Source organism: Orcinus orca, chromosome 3, assembly GCF_937001465.1.
Source record: "Orcinus orca chromosome 3, mOrcOrc1.1, whole genome shotgun sequence".
NCBI lineage: Eukaryota > Metazoa > Chordata > Mammalia > Artiodactyla > Delphinidae > Orcinus > Orcinus orca.
In genome coordinates this window covers 184,706,724-184,728,255 of record NC_064561.1, presented here as the reverse complement: position 1 = coordinate 184,728,255, position 21,532 = coordinate 184,706,724, and the positions used below count along the sequence as shown (strand labels likewise).

Below are 21,532 nucleotides of genomic sequence, written 5' to 3'. Positions count from 1 at the left end.
AAGTCTTCCAATCAGTGAATGTGGGGTGTGTTTCCATTTATTTATCTCATCTTTAATTTCTTTCAGCAGTGCTTTGCAGTTTACCTGTCCTTGATTATCCGAAGACTAAGCTACCACAGAGTTTAGGTGATCTGGTGCAATGTCCTATTATCCAGAGGTGACAATGGATACCCAGAGAGGCTGCATGTGTCCACTGTCAGGTTTCTGTGGTCAGACCCCGAAGGAGAACCAAGTCCCCTTCTTTCTGCAGGGATCTGGAACACTTTCAGTATGAGAAAATAAGGAATATCATTCATTGATCTCTCAAAGTATGATAAGGTATCATAAAATCAATATTCATAGTATGTGATTGAGTTCTATTTTGAAGAGTGATTTCTTAAGCTGCCTTTGTTGGAAATGAGGTGTGTACCTCTGTATGGAGGGATGTCCTATTCTAAAACCTCACATTTCAGTTGGTAGGGAAATGTTTTCACTTAATGTGAAAATAGAAAGTCGGAACACCACATCCTTGAACTTGCTTTTTTGTTGGTTTGTTTTTTGTTTTTTGGCCGCGCTACATGGCATGGGGGAATCTAGTTCCCTGACCAGGGATCGAACCCTCGCCCCTGCATTGGGAGCAGGGAGTCTTCGCCACTGATCCCCAGGGGAGTCCTCCTTGAACTTTCTTGATCGCACGTATGGCACTGTGGACGTGCTAGGAGATCCTAGCACAGGGGAGCTTCTTGGGACTTCTGTCCTTGAATGAATCCTGGTGTGGCGACCAGCTGTCCTGGCTGAGCCGCTCCAGCTTCACTGTGGTAGAGACACCAGCTCCTCCTCCTCGGAGACCTTGTGGCCGTGCTCGCGGTATAGGCGTCTCCCTCCCGGGGTCTGTACGGCTGGAGTGCTCTGTGGGCTGCAGCACAGCACTGGGTTTGCTTTTCTTTGCAGACTGCATCACTCCGGAGCCAAGTGAGCTGCCCCCTCGGCCAAGAAGTGCTTGTCATGGACGCGGATGATGAGGCGGCCCTGAACCTCATTGCCGAGTGTGGGTGGGGCTTGAGCAGCCCTCCTGGGAGCACGAGTTCCAGCCAGCAGGAGCAAGAGGCCAGCTTCCAGCGCTCCAAGGTAGGCTGCTGCTCCAGGGAGAGGGCCAGCGCTTGCAGCCTTTCTGGGAGGTTGATGCCTTCTTAGAGAACTTACCTTTAAATGCAGAATCTTCATGAAATCTTGTGCACTTGTAAATATCAGTAATTTGGATCATGGAATTACAAAAGGAGAAGTCAGTGTATTTGAGGTGGATGTAGTCATGTTGCAGGGCTGTTTATACAGGTCCCTCCTCAGATCAGTTACAGGGATAGGGAAGAAGTGAGATGTCTAAGCAGACAGGGAGGAAGCGTCCTGTGCTGGAGGGAGTGAGTCCCTGCCGGCCACGAGGGGACTCCCGGCTCCAGCTGCACGTTGGTGAGAACGTGCACGTGAACTTCATGCCCTTTGCTGGGGCTCTTCCGCCAGGACGTGTGTGTGAGCTTCAGCTCCGTTGCTGCTGCTTCTGAGTTGTGGGTTCCTAAGAGCTTTCCATGAAGACGCGGCGGGCTGGGGCTTCCCTGCTGCAGGACCACCTCTGCCTTGGCGTCCCCGCCAGCTCCTGGGACTGTCAGTCTCTCTAACGCTGGCTCCCGTCCTGGGTGTATGGTGGTATCTCTTGTTGGTTTTAATTAGCATCTCCTGAAAACAAGTCACCACAGCCTCTCCATGGGCTCACGTCTTCCGTGGCGTTTCTCTTCCTGTCTGTTCCCCTCCCCTTTTCTTTTCTTGGTGTTGAGGCATAAGACTTCTTCATGGTGTTTGAACACAAGCCCTTTCTCAGGTATAGTACTGCAAGTTTCTGCCCACCCTGTGGCTTGCCTGTTTTCTAAGCAGTGCTCCCTAGAGCAGTGTTATTTCAGTGAAATTCCGTTCTTCGTGTTTCCCTTCGTGGTCGTGCATTTCGGTGTGCTGCCCCTGCTTGTGGAGGGTTCCTCCCACGGACTGGTCCACGTGCTGGGGGTCAGTGCTTAGGTCTGAGAGCCGCTCTTTTGAGTGAATTTCGGGGTGTGGCGTGAGATAGTGGGTCAGGCTGCCCGCCTGTCCCCCCACGTATGTCCAGTTGTGCCAGTGCCATTTGTTGAGAAGACTGTCTTTCTCTTCATTTAATAACCTTGGCGCCCTTGTTAATTCAGTGGGCCGGAGTCTCTGGGTTCTGTTGACCGTCGTGTCTGTCTTGATTCCTCGGCCGAACAGTTTCTCCTGAGTGCGGCTGGGTCACCCTCCCCTGGGGCGCTGTGGGCGGTGACCGCTGCAGGTTCCCAGCAGGGTGGGCTGGTGTGTGTTATCCACTCGGCCTTCTTTTCCCGTTCACCCCACGGAAGGAGTATACTTGACAGATACGGTACACTGTTGGGAGCCTGAAATAGAGCTTTTAAAATGTTTTTTAATGCAGCAGAGTCGCGGCACCTATTGAGTCCTGAGTCAGCACAGCAGCAGCGTGGGGACTCCCTGAGGAAGGGCCCCGAGAAGCGGAGGGGCAGCTCCAGCGGGGCTGGGCGGAGCCGAGGATGCAGGGCTGGTGCGTGGCGAGCCCCCCCCACCCCCACGGCGCTTTGCCCCTCGTCCAGGCGGCCCCGGCCCCACTGCTTGCCCTCGTTCCTCTTCATTGTGTGTGCGCGCGACTCCCTAAGGTGTCTTAGGAAAGAATCTTCTCTATGAATGGAAGTTGACACTTGTAGAACACCTGTGGTTTAGGTTCCTGGTCTGTGAGTACACACTCTCACTCACACACAGTTTCTTCCGGATACATACATGGGCCCAGTTATGACAGTGGCTACTGTTACAGTTTAAAAAATGAAAGACAAGGGAAATTAAATAAGTTAATTGAGTGTTGTTTGCACGAATATGGAAAAGGCGTCAGAAACGTCCCAGTGTGAGCGAACCTAGCCCCTGCCTGAGGCTCGTGCAGGTGAGCTCGTGGGGACTTTGGTGGGTCGTGATGGTGGCTGCCCAGTGCCCCGTGGCCACTGCAGAGCAGGCCGTGGCCTTGAGGCACCAGCCGCATTTACTCCACGTCCTGAGACCTCCTGCGTGTGTCCCTACACACGCATCTACACATGTATGTGTGCGTGGGGATGCGTGGATGCGTGTTCGGGTCCCGGATCCTGTCCGGCGCACGTGGCGTATCTTAGCGTCGTGTCTCAGACGCCTGTGAGCTGGAAGTGTTTCTGCGTCCTCCCATCGTCTACGTCCTGGAGGGTTTTGAAGCATTCAGACTGTGCTTCTGTGGGCCGGCCCCCAGTCCCAGTATGGCTTGCTCTGCTGGCCCCTGGTGGCCAGGCTCAGCTGTGCTGTGTGGGTGTGGGCTCGTGTGGAGGCCCTGGGCTGGAGGTGGGGGACAGAAGAGCACAGGTTGCAGGTCAAGGTGAGGGAGCGCAGTGCCGCATGGTGGGGGGAGGCCAGGTCCCCGGGCTGGGGGCAGGGGACGGCATGGAGTGGCCGGTGGGCATTTGAGTTGTGGGGGGCGGGCAGTGGGTCCGTCTGAGTGGATATGGCAGACCAGTCCCAGCAAGGGGCAGAGGTGGCCAGCTGGTGCTGGTTGGGTGGACTTGGTGACGTATGCTGATGGACAGGGAACTGCGGGGGAGGGCTGTCCGGGTGGTCTCTGGCTTGGGCCGCCAGATGACAGTGGTGTCCGTCCGCTCAGGTCACGAGCACTTGCTGGGGACGCCCTGGGTATGGCCCTGTTCACGGAGCCCTGAGGGGAGGCCTGGCCAGAGGGCAGCCTTGTGGGGCAGATTTGAGCCTGGGTGCCTGCAGAGTCCACGTGCAGGAGGGTCCAGGGCGGTCAGGCTGAGGGGCCTCAAGAGGAGAGCCTGCCCTGGGAGGAGGGCCCTGGGCTGTGGGGTGCTGGGCCCCGAGGTGCCCGGGAAGTGGCTCAGCGGCTGGGGAGGGAGGGTCTTAGATCCGACGCGTCGACAGTGTCTCCGGTAGGAACAAGTTGTTAAATCCACTGTAACTTCCAGATCTTAAGTTGTTACCCACTTGACTCATCTTTGTTATGTATAGTTCTGGTGAGAGGACATACAGTAATCAGTCGATTCATTTGTTAAAGTTACTACTTCAGTTCTGTTACTCTTTGGTGGATTTTCCGTATTTGCGTGTGCGCGTGCATCCGTACACAGGCACACACATGCCTGCACACACGCTCACACGCGCACACACGCATGCATGTGCACACAGCTGTTTAACTTGCAGTGCCGGCCCCTGAGCCCAGGGCGCCTGGTGGTGAGGGCTCTGCCCCCTTCTCTGTTGCAGACCCCACGGACCCCACCCTGGCTCAGCCCCTCCTTCTCAGAAGACAAGTTTATTGACGCAAAAGGGGTTAAATCCCTTTTGCCTGCTCGGAAAGCACAGGAAGCGCAGGGTGCGTGGCGGGATGCTCCGGGCCCCTGCGGACCAGGAGTGTCTGAGCTGCTTGGAGGAGGGCCGGAGCTGGGGCCCTGTTCCCGCTCGGCGGCCTGGGGGCCCGAGCAGCAGAGCCCGCACAGCGTGCGTGAGCTGAGCCAGGTGTGGAGGCCATGGGGCCGCCGTCCTCTGTCAGGCCGCGTCTTCCTTCCTCAGCGCTGACACGACCCCGAGGTGAGCGCAGCTCTTAGGTGAACTGCTCCGCGGCGCTGTCACCGCCCTGTTCTCTTAGAAGCGCGCTCCCAGGCTGCTCGCCTCTCCCCGTGGTGCAAAGGGCCTTGAGGTGGAAGTGTCCTCCCGGGGGCGCTGGCTTACGCGGCCTCCTCGTCCCGCTGGCTGGAGCCACCCACGGCGCCCTCGGGAGCGGGGGTCCTGGGCGTGTGTCCTTTGGCTCTCCGAAGACACGTCCTCGTTTGGGAGTGCAGGTTCTCGCCCAGAGTCGCCCAGAGTCACCCAGAGCGGTTGTGGACGGTGCTTCGTCGCCCTTGTCACTGGCCCAACTGGAGATGGAGACATTCTCAAAGTTTGGGGCACGAGTGAAGACCACCCAGCAGACGGTGGGTGGCTTGCCCTCCGGGCTCACGGGGCAGGGGGCTGGCCCTGCCACGTCACTCCCAGGCGGGCGCGGGGGGAGAGCGTCCCAGCGGAGAAGGGGCGCAGGTGCCCTGACAGGGTCTGCGGCCCGGGGAGGCCGGGGGCTGGGGCTGGAAGGGGGCGTCCCACGAGGTTGGTGAGGGGAGCGCCTGGCCCCCTGTGGTTGGTCCTGAGCTGGAGACATAGAATCAGGGACGCTGGGCCCGTTGTAGGTGGTGGGTGGCTTCCAGCCGCAGGCCGCGGGGCCGAGCTCTGCTTTCACAGCTCGTCTGGCCGCTGTCTGTTCGCCTCTTTAGTCTCTCACTGGATTGAGTGAAGGAAGGAAAACGAGGACTTGCTTGAGTTGGGAATGTGCTTGGGCCTTGCCTGTCCCCAGATGGGTGTCACCCCGGGCGGAGCCTCACCTGACGGGCTGGCCCTTGCTGTGGGGTTGGGACCTTGCAGGAGGGGCGCTGCCTGCGGGGCCCCCTCCTCTGAGCACTCTGACCCTGTGGTGAGATTGTCCTCTTGGAGAGGGCACGACCCTTCTGCCGGGTGGAAGGCAGAAGCCTGACCACGCTGGGGACCGCGGCTCCATCACCCACGCCTGCGGCTGAGCGTCCAGGTGCAGCTCCTGGCGGAGGTATGTGTGCTGATGCCCACAGGTGCTCTCTGCCTCGGCTCTTTGGGACCAGCAGCCGGCCTCAGTGTTCCCACGCCAACTGGTCCCCGGAGACGGCCACCCCGCCCTTGGTGTGACCTCGGGCAGAGCAGTGTCCCCTCTGCGGGCATGTGTTTCCCGGTGCTCCTGGGGCTCCCGTGGGTGCTCAGTGATGCCAGGAGTGAAGGGCTGTCCCGGCTCAAGTGGCCCAGGTCGCTCCCACCCTCCCTGCAGGGTCTCGCTGGCTGTTCCAGACGGCCTTGAGGAGGAAAGCCCTTTATCTGTGTAACAGCGGGGAGCGCCGGGCTGTGAAGGGCGGCGGGGCTCGTCGCCAGCTCTGGCACTGCTGGCATTTACTCCCCAAATCCCCGGACCCAGGAATTGTTCCCTAGGCGCTCAGAAAGTGGGCAGGAGCCACCCCGCTTTCTGCAGTAATCCCTTAAAATTGGTAAAACAATTTCTAAACGGAAAAAAGAGAGCGTTGCCGTGAATGCCAGTGACTCTGCGGTCCTGGCATGGTTGGGCCCGGGGTGGAGCCTCGGCAGCCTTGTGCCTGCGCCGTCCCGGCCAGCCCTCCCTCTAGTCCCGCGTGGGCTGCGCTGCACTTAGGGCCTCCGGGGCTCCAGTGACTGTTCAGGCTGAGACTATTCTCCTCCCTCCCAGAATCGCTGGGGCTGGTTCAGGAGGGCCCAGGACAGCCGTCCCTGGGAACCGACCGGTCTCCTGACTGTTACACTAGGGTGACAGTTTCGCCGTTCCTCCCGGTGTGAGATGTTGTCCCCCGCCCCACACATGTGGACACACGTGCGGGGCGGGGAGGTGGATCCCATGAGCCACGCTTGCAGGCTTGTGGTGTGTGAACCGCCATCGTGCTTGTAGGCGGTGGGATGGGGCATCAGCGTGGCGCGCACGCCTAGTGCTGCATCGTACCCACTGGTTTCAGGCAGGGAAGAAGCCACGCTCGTGGTTTGTTTCCGTGCAGGTGTGTCCCAAGTTGCACTTGGCTGTGCCGCCCGGGAAGAAGGCCACCCTGGAGGTGGTGCTCCTCGACCTGGTGGGCAGGCACTGTAGTGGCTGCAGCCCCCTGCACGGCAGCGAGGTGTTCCTCGGCGAGCTGGCCTAGGGCTCTGCGGGCAGATGCTTGCGCCCCACTGCGGGGCGCTGGTCCCCGTGTCTCACTGGACCGCCTCACCGGCGTCACTGCCTCACTGTGCTGCGGGGAGCGTCCTGATGGTCCTGTTCACAGCGTCTGGGTTCTCGGGAGGTGGCAGACATGGAGGACTCCACGCGGCCTGTGGCTGTCGTTTCCCACCTGCTGGCGCTCCAGGCTTCCTGGAGGTATGTCATCAGCCAGTGGTGTTGGCATCGCTCTTCCTGGATGTTGCTTCTCCTTGCTCTGTTTTAATGTGGGGATTTGGAGAGGCTAAAATGCTGCTGCTGTCTTCTCCGAATCCTCTGAGCATTTGACTGAATGCAGGGCCCTGGATTTGCTGACCTTTTGGTGGCAATGACTTGAGGCCCAGGAAGATGTGGCCCCTCCCCAGAGGGGACTTGGGTTTTCTTCTGCCTGGTGCCTGGGTACAGGGGCACACAGGGGACCCCACATCCAGAGTTGGGGTGTGAGGCGGGGACATGCTGTGTCCCCAGGGCCACGTTCTCTTTCCCCACAGCCTGATTGCAGCCTCACGTGCCCCAGGGGGAGCAGGGACCTGCCAGCTCTCTCCTTCCAGCAGACCCCGATCTGCCTGGATCTCCCAGCTTAGCTGCACCATAGGCTCCCGAGCCTTCCACTCAGTGTCTTGGCCCCTCAGCTTCTCCTTCTGGAATCAGGGCGCCCTGAGAAGCTGGCGCCCCTGGATCCTGACCACATAAACCTACACCCTGTCAGGGCTAGAAGCAGGACTGTCTGCTTTCCCAGTCGTGGAGCAGGGCCAGGCCTGGAGCAGCAGTCGGTGCTGTGTGAGAGCGTGTTAAGGCAGACCTCCTAATGGTGGCCTTTCCCTGAGGCCCCTTCTCTAGGTCTCTAAGACTGTTGCTCTTTGCCTGTTGGTCCTCATCCACGGCGGGGGATAAAGAGGCCTGATGAGGTCATTTCAATGGCATACGTGTCCCTTTTCCAGTCTCCATGCCGGCCAGTGTTTTTGAGCCATGTAGCCCGTGTTACTCAAAATGCATTGAACATGTTTTGTTTACACTCATCCTTTCAACATAAATGGTGTAATAATGTTTGATTCTTACTTCTAGCTCAGGCAAGACACATTTTGTCATCTGTCCAAGAGTTTACAGCCACTCAGGACAGTTCAACAACATGTGAGTGAAGAAATTAGCTCCCTGACTATGGAAAATAAGTCTTTGCAGAGTCGCCTTGCTGAGCTACAGCAGCAGTATAGCGTGAAGATGAGTGAGGTGGTGTCGGAACTCAGCGACACTCGGAAGGAGATGGTGAGTTAGTTCCGTTTGTTCACAGATGGAGCAAAATGTAGGGTTTTTTTTTTTTTTTTTTTTTTTGCGGTACGCGGGCCTCTCACTGTTGCGGCCTCTCCCGTTGCGGAGCACAGGCTGCGGACGCACAGGCTCAGCGGCCATGGCCCATGGGCCCAGCCGCTCTGTGGCATGTGGGATCCTCCCAGACCGGGGCACGAACCCGTGTCCCCTGCAATGGCAGGTGGACTCTAAACCACTGCGCCACCAGGGAAGCCCCAAAATGTAGTTTTGACATCACAGAATGAGAGTAGCTTCTCAACGCTGCTTCCCCTTACAGCTGTCGGGCACAACACCGGGGCCCCTTCCTGCCCTTCGCAGGACGCGAACCCCCTCCCCCACCAGGCTTTCCTCACCCCCAGGGACTCCAGCTGCCCTTCAGGGACGCAGCGTGACTCTGTCACTCCAGGACCCCTCATGACAGTGATTGCAGATGGCAGCATTGCCACTTGTCCCAGCTCTGCCTCTCCTGGGCAGCTGCGTTCTGTTCTGAGAGAGGCCGAGTGGGAGAGAAAAAGAGAGAGTGAGGCTGGGCTGGAGGTGGAGTTTCTGTGGCCCCAGTGTTCCCTGGCCCAGGCTCCCCAGAACACTGGTGAGAGAGGTTCCAGTTACCTGGCTGTCCTGTCTGCAGTAGCCAGCTATGAGACCGAGGTGTCCTGTGGACCTGTGGGAACTCCGCCACCAGGTGGCACTGTAGGGCAGCCAGAGCCAGCACAGTGTGGGCCTGGCAGTGGAGCCCACTTCCTGGCTGAGGCTGCCCTCGTCCTTTGTAACCTCGCCATGAGACCATCACTCATAAATGCCTACACTAAAAAGGAAAAAAGATCTCAAAATCTCAAATAAAGCAGCTAACTTTACAGCTAGAGGAACTAGGAAGAAGAACACACTGAATCCAGAGAAAGCAGAAGGAAGGAAATAATAAAGATCATAGCAGAAAGAAATAAGAGTAGAAAAGCAACAGGAAAACAATGAACAAAACGGAGTTGGGTTTTGAAAATATACAAAACCAATAAACTCTTAGCTAGACTAAGAAAGAGAGGAGATTAAAAATCAGAAATGAAAGAGGAGGCATTACAACGGATGCCTCAGAAATAAAAAGAGTCAAAGAATGGTTATATACAAGCACATTGGAGAACCTAGGAGAAACGGATAAATTCCTAGAAACATACAACCTACCAAGACTGTATCAAGAAGAAACAAAACCTAAGAGACCAATAACAAATGAGATGGAACAGTAATCAACCTCTTAATAAAGGAAAGTCCAGGACCAGATGGCCTCATGGCGGAATTCTATCAAACATTCAAAGCATTAATACTTATCCTTCTTAAACTTTTCCAAAAAAATAGAAGTAGAGGGAATACTTTAAAACTAATTTCATAAGGCCAGCATTGCCCAGATACCAAAGCCAAAGACACTGCAAGAAAAGAAAACTACAGGCTACTGTCTGATGCACATAGATGTAAAAATCCTCAACAGAAGACTGGCATACCAAATTCAGCAACACATCACCACCAAGAGGGATTGTCCCCTGGAATGCAAGGTTGGTTCAACATACACAAATTAATACTCTACATTAACTCATGGAGAGAGAAAGACCACACAGTCATCCCAAGTGATGGAGATAGAGCATCTGACAGAGTCCAACATCCATTCATGATAAGAAAAAAACTCAACAAAATAGGTGTGAAAGAAAATTTCCTCAACACAATAAAGGCCATCTGTGAGAAGCCCTTGGCTCACCTCACGATCAGTGGGGGAGACTGAATGCTTTTCCTCTGAGACCCAGTATGAGACCAGGGTGTCCAGTCTGCAGCTTCTCTTCCACTGGAAGTACAGCTGACCCTTGAACACATGGGTTTGAACTACATGGGTTCATTTATACGTGGATTTTTTAAATAGTAAAATACTATAGTACTACACAATTGGAAGTTGGTTGAATCCATGGACACAGAACTGCAGATTTGGAGGGCTAACTGTAAATTATATGCAGATCTTCAGCTGCAAGGAGAGTCGGCTCCCCAGCCCCCCGACCCCCCGTGGTTCAGGGATCAACTGTACTAGCAAGAGCAAGCAGGTGAGAAAAAGAAACAAAAGGCATCCAGATTGGAAAGGAAGGAGTAAAGTTACCTCTGTTTGTAGATGATGTGATTATTCATATAGAAAACATTAAAGACTTCACAAAAGAAAAGCAGAACAAATAAATTCAGTGAAGTTGCAGGATACAAAGTCAGCACAACAAAAATCATTCTTATTTCTTTATACCAGTGATTGTTCCCAAGCCATTCCATTTATAGCATCAAAAAGAATAAAATACTTAGGAATAAATTTAACCAAGAAGGCTAAAGATCTTAACACTGAAAACTATAAAACATTGATAAAAGAAGTTGAAGAAGACAAATGAGCGGAAGGATATCCCATGTTCATGGGTGGAAGGTTGTTAGTGTTAAAATGTCCATACTGCCCAAAGACATCTACAGTCGCAGTGTAAGCCCTATAAAAATTCCAATGGCATTTTTCACAGAAATAGAAAAAACGATTCTAAAATTTGTATAATTATTTTTCTTTTAATTTGTATTCTTCTTTTTGTAGTTCCACAAAAGACCCCAAATCACCAAAGTGATCTTGAGAAAGAACAGAGTTTCAGGCATCACGCTTCCTGATTTAAAATTATATCACAAAGCTATAGTAATCATAACAGTATGGTGCTGGCACAGAAACAGACATAGATTACTGGAACAGAATAGAGAACCCAAAAATAAACCCACACATATATGTCAACTAATTTTTGACAAGGGCACCAAGAATACACCATGGTGAGAGGATGATCTCTTCAGTAAATGGTGTTGGGAAAACTGGATGTTCACAGGCAAAAGAATGAACTTGGACCCTTATCTTACAGCACACACAAAATTCAACTCAGAGTGGATTAAAAATTTAAATATAAGACTTGAAACTAAAACTCCTAGAAGGGGCTTCCCTGGTGGTCCAGTGGTTAGGACTCCACGCTTCCACTGCAGGGGGCATGGGTTTGATCCCTGGTAGGGGAACTAAAATCCCACATGCCGCGTAGTGCGGCCAAAAAAAAAAAAACCTAGAAGAAAACAGAGGAAGAAAGCTCCTTGACATGGCCTTGGCAGTGATTTTTTGGATGTAACACCAAAAGCAAAGGCAACAAAAGCAAAAGTAAACTAGTGGGACTACCTCAAACTAAAAGTTTCTGCAGAGCAAAGGAAAGCATCACCAAAATGAAAAGGTAGCCTATGGATTGGGAGAAAATATTTGCAAACCATTTATCCGATGAGGGGTTAATATACAACTCAATAGAAGAAAAAAAGAAACCCAACTAAAAAACGGGCAGAGGACCTAAAAAGAAGACATACAGATGGTCAACAGACATGTGAAAATGATGCTCAGTATTACTAATCATCAGGGAAATGCAAATCAAAACCAGAGTGAGCTATCGCTTCACACCTGCAGAATGGCTGTCATCAAAAAGACAAGAGATAACAAGTGGAGGATGTGGAGAGAAGGGAACCCTCGTGCACTGTTGGCGGGAATGTACGTTGGTGCAGCCGCTGTGGAGAACAGTATGGAGGGTCCTCAGGAAGCCCACAGTAGAACTAGCATGTGATCCAGCAATCCCGCTTCTGCGTGTTTATCCAAAGGAAGTGAAATCAGGATCTGGAGGAGAGGCGTGTACTGCCATGTTCGCTGCAGTATTAGTCACAGTAACCAGCCTAAGCGCCCTCCAGCGGATGAGTGGGGAAAGGAGACGTGGCGCCTGTGTACAGCGGGACATTATTCAGCTTTAAAAAGAAGGGAATCCTGCCATAGACCTCGAGGGCGCTATGCTAAGTGAAATAAGTCGGACGCGGAAGGGAAGTAAACTCCTCCGCCTCACACATGGAGCCCAAGAGTTGAGTTCATAGCGGCAGAGGAGAGCGGTGGCCACCGGTGGTGGGGAGGTGGGGGAGTGGGGAGACGGTGGCCCAGGGCAGAGCGGCAGCTCTGTAGGTGACGAAGTCTAGGGCTCTAAAGCGTGCCTGGTGGTCACAGTGAATAAGACCGCATGGAATCTGGAACTCTGCTGAGAGAGCAGATTTCCGGTGTTCTCATCACCCAGAAAATGGTTACTGTGTGAAGAGAAGATGTGTGTATTACCTCGACTGTGGCCGTCACTATGTACACGCACATCAGACCATCGAAGGGGCACCTTAAACGTGATAATTTTTACTTAAAGACCATCGTGCATTCAGCATGGTGAGGTCTTTACCTCACTGATCATTATGGTTCAGTTTAATTGTGTGGAAACTATTTAAGTGTTCTTTCATTTTATTTTTATTTATTTATTTTATAGCCAAAATAAGTAAATTTGACCCATATAGATAATTGTTCTTTTTGGTCAAGCTCGTATGTTGTCAGGGTTGAGTGTGGGGGCCATGGAGTTAGGCTGCCCGGTGTGAATCTGGTGACCCCTGTGCCGTGTGATGGGCCCACGCCTGTGCCCTGGTCCCTCGGGGGCTGCTGAGGTGACACCTGTGTGCTCAGTGGTGTCGGCGTTCCCAGCGCGTGGTCCTAGCGGTGTTGCTGTCCCGCGTGGGCGCACCTCCTGGCTGTTCTCTGCCTTGCCCTCCACACGCTGCCGCCACCTGGCACCCTGCCTGCCATTGACGGCTGTTAGTGCCCTGAGCGTGGGATGCTTCCTCTCGTGCTTTCCCCCTTGTGCCTGCTCTCTCTCTCTCACTCTGCTTGGACTGACACGAGCATAGCCACCAGCAGATTTCTCCCATTAGTGTTGCTATGGTGTATCTTTCTTTTTCCGTCCTTTTAATTTATTGGTGTGCTTATATTTAAAGTGGGTTCCCTGTAGGCAGCGTACACTTGGGTCTTGCGTTTTTAATCTAACTAACAACCTCTCCCTTTTATTTGCAGTAGACTTTTTAAAAAAATTCAATTGATTTGAACTAAAAAGCAGTAACGGTTCACCCCCTTCTCCCACCCCTAAGCTCTGCCTCTGGCAGGCACCAAGTTCTCTGTATCTGTGGGCTTCACTTCGTTTGTTTTAGATTCCACGTGTGACTGAGATCACATGGTATTCGTCTTTCTCGTTGTAACATACAGCGCATCTTCTTTATCCATTCATCATCTATTGATGGGCGCTGAGGTCGCTCCACAGCTTGGCTATTGTAAGTAATGCTGCTGTGAGCATGGGGGGTGCACATATCTTTTCAAATTAGTGTTTTGTTTGCTTCAGATAAATGCCCCGAAGTGGGATTGCTGGATCTGCTAGCTCTGATTTTAATTTTTGAGGAACCTCCATACTGTTCTCCGTAGTGGCTGCACCAGTGCACATTCCCACCAACGGCGCACGAGGGTTCCCTTTTCTGCACACCCTTGGCAACACTTGTTATCGCTTGTCCTTTTGATGAAGCCGTGCTGGCAGGTGTGGTGACACCTCGCTGTGGTTTGATCTGCATTTCCCTGATGACTAGCGATGCTGAGCATCTTTTTATGCGCCTGTTGGCATCTAGATGTCTTCTTTGAAAAAATGTCTGTTCAGGTCCTCTGCCCATGTTTAAATCAGATTGTTTTTTCACTGTTGTGTGAATTCTTTATATATTTTGGATATTAACCCCTTATCAGACAAATGGTTTGCAAATATTTTCTCCCAATCCGCAGGCTGCCTTTTCATTTTGTTGATGGTTTCCTTTGCTGTGTAGAAGCTTTTTGGCTTCTGTCCCGTGGTTAAGAGGGTGGGCTGTAGGGATGGCAGCAGGTACTGAACCCCCTGTGTTAGGTTGTCTAGTGCTGCGTAACAAGTCACCCCCAGTCACACCTCAGACAGCACACGCTTACCCTGTGTGGTCTCTGTGGTCAGAGCCCAGGGTAGCTGAGCCGTGTGTCTTAGGGCCTCCTGAAGTTGTTGTCAGGCTGTCACTCGGGGCTGGGGTCTCCTCTGAAGGCTTAGCAGGGTGCAGGTCCTCCACGCCCATTCCAGGCAGCCCCGCAAGTGCTCGCGATGCGGCAGCTGGTGCGGAGGGTGCCACGTGGTGGCTTCTGTGTGTTGTGTGTGGCGGGGACGGGTCTCCTCCCCGGGCGTGAGCACCCTCTGTGCTCAGTCCCCCCGTTTGTAAAATGGGAGTGGAAGTAGCCACAGGGTTGCTGGGAGACAAGTGTCTGAAGTGTCTGGTGCTTACCATCTTGTCAAGACAGAGATCCTACACACAGCTTCATTTTTAGAGGCATAAGTGAAAAATAGTGAAGTGGTACCGGCATCCTCTGGGTGTCTGCGCGCAAATGGCTCTCGCATCCAGGAAGGGCTGCAGCCCCAGCCTGCGTGGTCACCGGGCAGTGCTTCGTCCCCATGGGCACAGCAGGCCTGTCAACCCGGAAACAGAGGACCGTGGGTTTGGGGGTTTGGGCAGATGAGTAGTGGCACCCCTTCTCCTTACACTGTGCAGTTTGGGACCATTTGGATCCAGACAGACGGGCCCCAGATGCCATCTTTGTAGCGATGCAGCGTCTGCACAGAGTTTGACTCGCCTGTTTGGCACGCGTTGCTCTGTGTCTGCAGGATCACCTGAGGCAGCATCTGGGCAGAACTCTGGAGGAAAGCAGTAGCTTGAAGTCTCTTCTGTTCAGCGTGAAAAAAGAAGTGAGAAACGCCGACGCTCCATCCACACTGAACTTGCAGATCACTGGTGAGTTCACGGTTTACTTGTACGTGTAAGAGTCAGGATTTCACAGGATTCAGACTCAGCAAGTGCAGTGAAGCGGGGTCGGAGCCCCCAGCCCTGCCAGGGCGGGCACGCATGCCCGGGACCGTCTCTCTGAGCTGCTGAAAGGCCACGGGGCCCTCCCCGGGGCGTCCTCCTCCTTGGTTACGGCTCCTTCCAGACCCAGGGCATTTTTGTTTCCCTCTTCACTGTCTTGGATTCTGTTTTGCCAGTTTTGCAAAAGTGCCCTTGGGATTTCGAGGTGGGGTGCAGCCTGCTCTGGGGTAATGTGAGGTGACGTGGGGTCCCACAGGGGCTTCAGCCTGAGTGTCTGCTCCAGTCTGACCTCTCGGGGGTCTGAAACTTCTTCCTAAAAGACCGGGTGGTAAGCATCTCAGGGCGTGAGCACAGTCACAGCCGAGACCCTCCAGGGCCCGCCGCCCGGTAACCGTCCCCGCAGCCCTTCACCCCAGTCCTGTCGGCTGCCGGGGTCTTCTTCCTGAACGCCGAGCTGTCCAGCAGCAGATCAGCCTACGACTTCTGGCTGGCGCCAGGCCCACCTCCACCTGTCTGCTCCACGCCGCACGGACCCCTCAGGGGTGCCCGGAGGGCAGAGTCCCGGGGCTTCATCCCCAACAGCAGGGGCCGGCGCTGGGCCCTGGGTGGGATGATTGCAGGTGGAGAGGGGGCTGCTTTGTTCACCCTGATGACCTTTTCCCGTGTTTCCCAGGTGCGCTTTAAACTCTAGAATCATTTTAGTTTCCAGAATGTGGGAGTGTTGGGACTTCCCTCGTGGCGCAGTGGTTAAGAATCCGCCTGCCAGTGCAGGGGATACGGGTTCGAGCCCTGGTCCGGGAAGATCCCACATGCCACGGAGCAACTAAGCCCGTGCGCCACAACTACTGAGCCTGTGCTCTAGAGCCCACGAGCCACAGCTACTGAGCCTGCGTGCCTAGAGCCCGTGCTCCGCAACAAGAGAAGCCACCGCAGTGAGAAGCCCACGCGCCGCAACTAGGGAAAGCCCGCGCACAGCAATGAAGACCGAACGCAGCCAAAACTAAATAAATAAATAGACAAATAAAATTTTTAAAAATGTGGGAGCGCATTTCACTGAATAGCGCTACTTCTTTTCCCATCAGGATTTCAGACAAGTGTGAAGCGGCTCTCCGGGGAGATTGTGGAACTAAAGCAGCGTCTGGAGCACTACGACAGGATCCAGGAACTCGCCCAGATGCTGCAGGAGAGCCGTAGGTGCCTGCCCGGGGCAGCGGGCCACTGGTCCTGAGCCCACGTGTGTCGCTGGGTTGACTCGGAGCTTATGTGAGCTTCTGCGTCTTACTGAGCAGCGAGGTCCTTCCTGCTGCAGCTTCCTGGGAGGTGTTAAGGGGGGACAAGGGGCGAGGGAGAGGAGGTGCCGTGTCCTGGAGGCCTGCGCGTGCCCCCTCGGCGTGGTGGTTCTCGGCTGTTCTCGCAGAAACAGATTCCACCTTTGCCCCCAGCTCAGATTTTGTGAAGAGACCTGCGTGCTGGCAAGCGGGTGGGGCTGCGGAGGGGAAGCCGAGGCAGTGGGGGGCAGGCCTGAGGGCAGCACTCCCGCCCCACCCTCCCTTTTCCTCTGCTTTCCCCCCGCCCCCTTCTCACTGTCGGACGAGGTCACCACAGCGGCCAGGCTGTGACCTTGTGGGGATTGGAGGCCACAGGCCCCTGGGCCCATCCCAGCACAAGCCCCGTGGGGGAGGGCAGGAAGGCCACAGGCGGGTGGGCTCCGTGGGCTCGGTGTGGGCAAGGCAGGGCCGCAGCGCCTCTCGGAGCAGCAGGCGGTTAGGTGCTGAGCCTCCGCCTGGCTCGTGGCTCTCCCAGTGTCCCGGCAAACGGGGTTTGTCACTGGCGTGGCCAGCTTTGTGGAGAACGCGGCCCCGCGCTATCTGTGGCTCGCGGCGCCACGGAGGTCCCTCAGTCAGTGCCAACCGGGTGAGCTGGCAGCCTGGAGACGGGGTCGGCAGCGTGCAGCCCCACTTCCCTGCTGAGATTCCTCCAGAGTTAAAAACGGCCACAGCATTAAAGAACCCAGGCCTTTCCCATTGTGCCGTGTCCGTGTCAGAAGTGCAGTTGCCCACGAATTAGAAATGTTTCCATCCTTGGACCTTTTCTAGAACTGGAACATTGTTTTCTTGCCGTGAAGATGGAGCGTTCTTGTCAGAGTGTCGAGGGGCCTCCCCTCCCCACCCCTTCAGCTCCCGCGCCGCGCCATCGGGGCTCCTGCTGGGCCGGGGCTGGGGAGACACAGCCCCGCCAGGCGAGGGGCAGCAGCAGGGCCAGCGCGAGGGCCCCCCGGGCGGGGACGGGGCCCGGGGCTGAGCGCTGTCCCCTGCCTCGTCTCCAGGTACCTGGTCAGCACCAACGAGCACCTCCTTCGGGAGCTGGGCCAGGTGCGGGCGCAGCACGAGGCCGAGGTGGAGCCGCTGCACTGGAGCCACAGGGAGCTCAAGAAGACCGCGGCCCTGCGCCCCAGCGCCCGCCCGCGTCCGCGCCCTGAGCGCTCCTCTCTGTGGGTGTCTGTCTTCAGGGCCTGTGGTGCAGCCGGGGCGGGGGGGGGGGTCTGAAGTGTCCTAAAAAGACAGGCTCATCCAAGCCCCTTACATGTCTTGAGACAAACAGGTCAGTAGTTTTTCATCAAATATCTTGAGACAAAGAAAATACTGTAATTTTCTGCCTAACGTGCAAGAAAGCAGCTCTGTAGGACGGTTAAAGAAAATAATTGATTGTGTGACAAGCAGCCCTTATTTAATAAACTAATACATTGTTCTAAAAAGTGGCTCTTCGATTATAACTGAGTTTTGCGTTGGGTTCTTTTATGAAATAAGCCGTGCACCACGGTTGATGAGCACGAACTGCAAGATCTGAGACTAAATACAAGTAACACCTAGAGCTGTGAAGAATAATGTTTGTGGCATTAACTTTCCACAGGGGAAGTACCGCCCAAGCCCCACTCTCCTTGGTTTGCAGTTCATTTCTGAAAATTATGTCCTAACAGGGCGTAAAATTAGATTTTTAGATTGGAAACGTTGTATCTCAGGTAATACTTGCTTTCTTTCGTGAAGCGAAGTGATTGTTGAGAGTGCCGTGCGGTGGACTTAGGGAGCAGAGCTGCAGGTCGAGAGCAGGGGCTGGCGCGGGCCCTGGGGCTCAGGAGGCGGCCCTCGCCTTCAGGTCGCGTTGCGTTTTCGTAACCACAGGGAAGTCGGTATGGGGGTGCGTGTTTCATCATGAGATTTTTTTTTTATTTAAAGATTTTCGCATGAATCCGTTTTCAGCTTGTAGAAGGTTGTCGCCATGCTGTTACTTTATGTTTCTCGTTTGGGTTACGTTGAGCTTTGTATTTTTCATCAAATGTGGGAAGTTTGGGCCACGATTTCCTGTTATTTCTCCCTTGACCCGAGCCGCCTTTCCAATCCCCTCCCCCCGGCACTCCAGTGACGCCACGTCAGCCTCTGGGTCTGGCCCCCCCTTTCCCTAATCTTGGGTCTTTTCCTCCTTAGTGTTCTAGGAGCTTCGGTTGGGTGGTCTCTGTTGTCCCGTCACAGAGTTTACTGCTGTTTCCTCCATGCGCCTGATCTGTTGTTGGGCTTGTAGACTGAATTTTTAATTTTAGAAATTGTATATTCCTTCGTACTAAAATTCCACTTGGTCCTTTTTTATAAAAAGGAAAGAAAATCTTTTTTATAAAGGTTTTATTTCCCATTATGTTCATGTTTCATTTAACTCCTTAACCATATTCTGAGTAGCGTTACTACAGATCATCTGGAACTGTTTGCGAAGTGGTGACACCAGCTAACGCTGCTGCTGGCAGGTACGTGGGGACACCTGCTGGCCCTCGCGCCCCGCACTTTCCATCAAGCTTCTAGAAGTCCGCCTCCTAGGGAGTCCTGCACCTGCTGCCCCGTCGGCCAGGGTGAGCACCTGCCTTTCCAAGGTGCCTGGTCCAGGATTTTCCCTATTTTCCTACCGGATAGTCTGTCTCTTAACTTGTAGGAGTTATTTGTAGTGCTGGATACTAGTACTTTGTGCATTATGTTTGCACATAGCTTTTTCTTGTCTTTCCACATTTTAATGGTGTGTTTTGATGAAGAGAAAATTTAAACTTTAAAGTTTTTTGTTGTTGTTGATGTGGACCATTTTTAACGTCTTTATTGAATTTGTTACAGTATTGCTTCTGGTTTTTTGGCTGTGAGGCATGTGGGATCTTAGCTCCCCGACCAGGGATCAAACTTGCACCCCCTGCTTTGGAAGGCAAAGTCTTAACCGCTGGACTGCCAGGGAAGTCCCAATTTAAACTTTAATAGGATGAAATGTATCAGTCTTTTTCATGATGATTTTTCTGTCTGTTTCGAGTATTAGATACACATTCTACCTGGAATTGACTTCTGTGCGTGTTGTGAGGGTTAAGGACCCGGTTCCGGGGTTTTCACATGTAGCATCATCCATTCACAAGACTCGTTGGTCACAAATGATTCGTGTGTCTGTTCCCTCCACTGGTGTCCAGTCCGTCCCTGTGCAGCACGACACTCCGTAGGTCAAGACCTCCCACCCCATGTCAGGGTGTTTGGGCTACTTCTGACCCTTTGAATTGCATGAGCTTCAGAACTAGCTGGTTAAGTTGGGATTTTGTCTGGGATTGCATTGGTCGGTTTGGGAAGAGCTGACATAGGTAATATTGGGTCTTACAAGCCATGACTGTAGTATCTGTGTCCACTTATTAGACCTCCTTTAATGTACGTTAATTATAGTTCTATGATTTTCTCCATGGAGGTCTTATGCATCTTTTGTTATGTTTCTTCCTAGGTTTTCCTTATTTTGTGATGCCATATCTAAAAGATGTGTTTTTGAAATGTGTGTGTTTGTGTTATATGGAAATAGAACTGATTTTTTGTACATTAATTTTACACCCAGCGATCTTGTTAGACTCGTGATAATTCGCCTGTAGCTGCCTAGACTTCCCAGCACCGTCACGCCTGCTGTGAGTGATGGCTCTTCTTTCCTCCGCTCCAGTCCTTTGCTCTGGGCTTTTATGTTTTCTTCTCGGTGTTGTTCTGAGTTTTGCTCCTCTGTGCTGGGGCGCGTCTAGTGGAATTGTGGATTGTGCGTGCTAGTGGAGTGGGCATCGGTCCTGCTCTGGCGCTAAATCAAAGGCGAACCTTTACCACTTCGCCACTGAACTTGCGCCACTAAATTCGGGTTCCTGGTGGCCTTGCTCCTTCTGTTGTTAATTTGCTAAGAATTTGTCATCATGAGTGGATGAATAAGACACTCTGCTGCCACTACTGAGATGACCATGTGACTTTTCTCCCTTGTCCTATTAATATGGTTATAACTACAGTAACTTTCTGGGAGAAGCACGACTTAGTGATGATGGGCTTTCCTTCCATACACGTTGTTGTACGTGGTTTGTGGGTGTTTTGTGTAGGATTTTGTGTTCCAGGTGTGCCACTTAATGTCCCCCTGGGCAGTCAGATTCTCTGGGCCTCAATGTCCTGGCTGGCAGTGCCTGCCTCGCAGGCCATCGTGAGGGCTGAGTGACTTGTGAGTACGGTCCCGGACAGGTCGCACACACGGCCGGCACAGCGTGAGTGTGGCTCTGAGAAGAACGTGGTACGTCCGTGTCCAGGGTGACATTTGTCCTTGCGATGCTGTTCTTGTTGGGGTTTGCGTCATCACTATCCTCTATTCCCAGCAGAATTTGTATAAGATTGTAACTGTTTCTTCCCTGAATGTTTGAAAATTTTAAATTTATTTTTTAGTTGATTTACAATGTTATGTTAGTTTTTGCTGTACCACAAAGTGGTTCAGATAGATATATATAGAGAGAGATATATATATGTATATCTATAGATATATCTATATATATGTATACTTTTTCATATTCTTTTCCATTATGGTTTATCACAGGATATTGAGTAGAGTTCCCTGTGCTACACAATAGGACCTTGTTATTTATTTTATATATAGGTAATGTTTATCTGTTAATCCCAAACTCCAAATTTATCCCTCCCCTCTACCTTTCCCCTTTGGTAACCATGAGTTTGTTTTTGGTGTCTGTGAGTCTGTTTCTGTTTTGCAAAGAGGTTCATTTGTATCATTTTTTAAAATTCCACATATAAGTGATATCGTATTTGTCTTTCTCTGACTTACTTCACTTAGTATGACAATCTCTAGGTCCATCCATGTTGCTGCAAATGGCATTATTTTAATCTTTTTATGGCTGAGTATTCCATTGTGTATATGTACCACATCTTCTTTATCCATTTGTTGGACACTCAGGTTGCTTCCATGTCCTGGCTATTGTATATAGAGCTGCAGTGAACATTGTGGTACATGACTCTTTTTGAATTATGGTTTTCTTAGGGTATATACCCAGTAGTGGGATTGCTGGGTCATATGGTAGTTCTATTTTTAGTTTTTTAAGGAACCTCCATACTATTCTCCATAGTGGCTGTTCCAGTTCACATCTTGTGAGGAGATTTTTGACTTGATTCAGTTGAATTATGGTTCGGCAATGCAGCAGAGTGGGTTCTCAGGGGCCGTCCGTGTGCCTCCCCTATAGCTGGTTTGGGGCCATGTGACCAA

General features: G+C 52.7%; 1 protein-coding gene across 1 annotated transcript in view; it reads left to right on the top strand.

Moving 5' to 3' along the window:
* CEP72 (centrosomal protein 72) overlaps positions 1-17,932 on the top strand; it is a 32,509-nt gene extending 14,577 nt beyond the window's left edge. The window contains 11 exon segments of the mRNA XM_049707888.1: positions 931-1,107; positions 3,311-3,433; positions 3,691-3,744; positions 4,327-4,578; positions 4,902-5,033; positions 6,693-6,819; positions 7,955-8,019; positions 8,021-8,152; positions 14,767-14,893; positions 16,048-16,159; positions 17,292-17,932. Of these exon segments, the coding sequence (XP_049563845.1) occupies positions 931-1,107; positions 3,311-3,433; positions 3,691-3,744; positions 4,327-4,578; positions 4,902-5,033; positions 6,693-6,819; positions 7,955-8,019; positions 8,021-8,152; positions 14,767-14,893; positions 16,048-16,159; positions 17,292-17,511 (1,521 nt within the window). The 3' untranslated portion in view covers positions 17,512-17,932.
* The last annotated feature ends 3,600 nt before the right edge of the window (positions 17,933-21,532 follow it).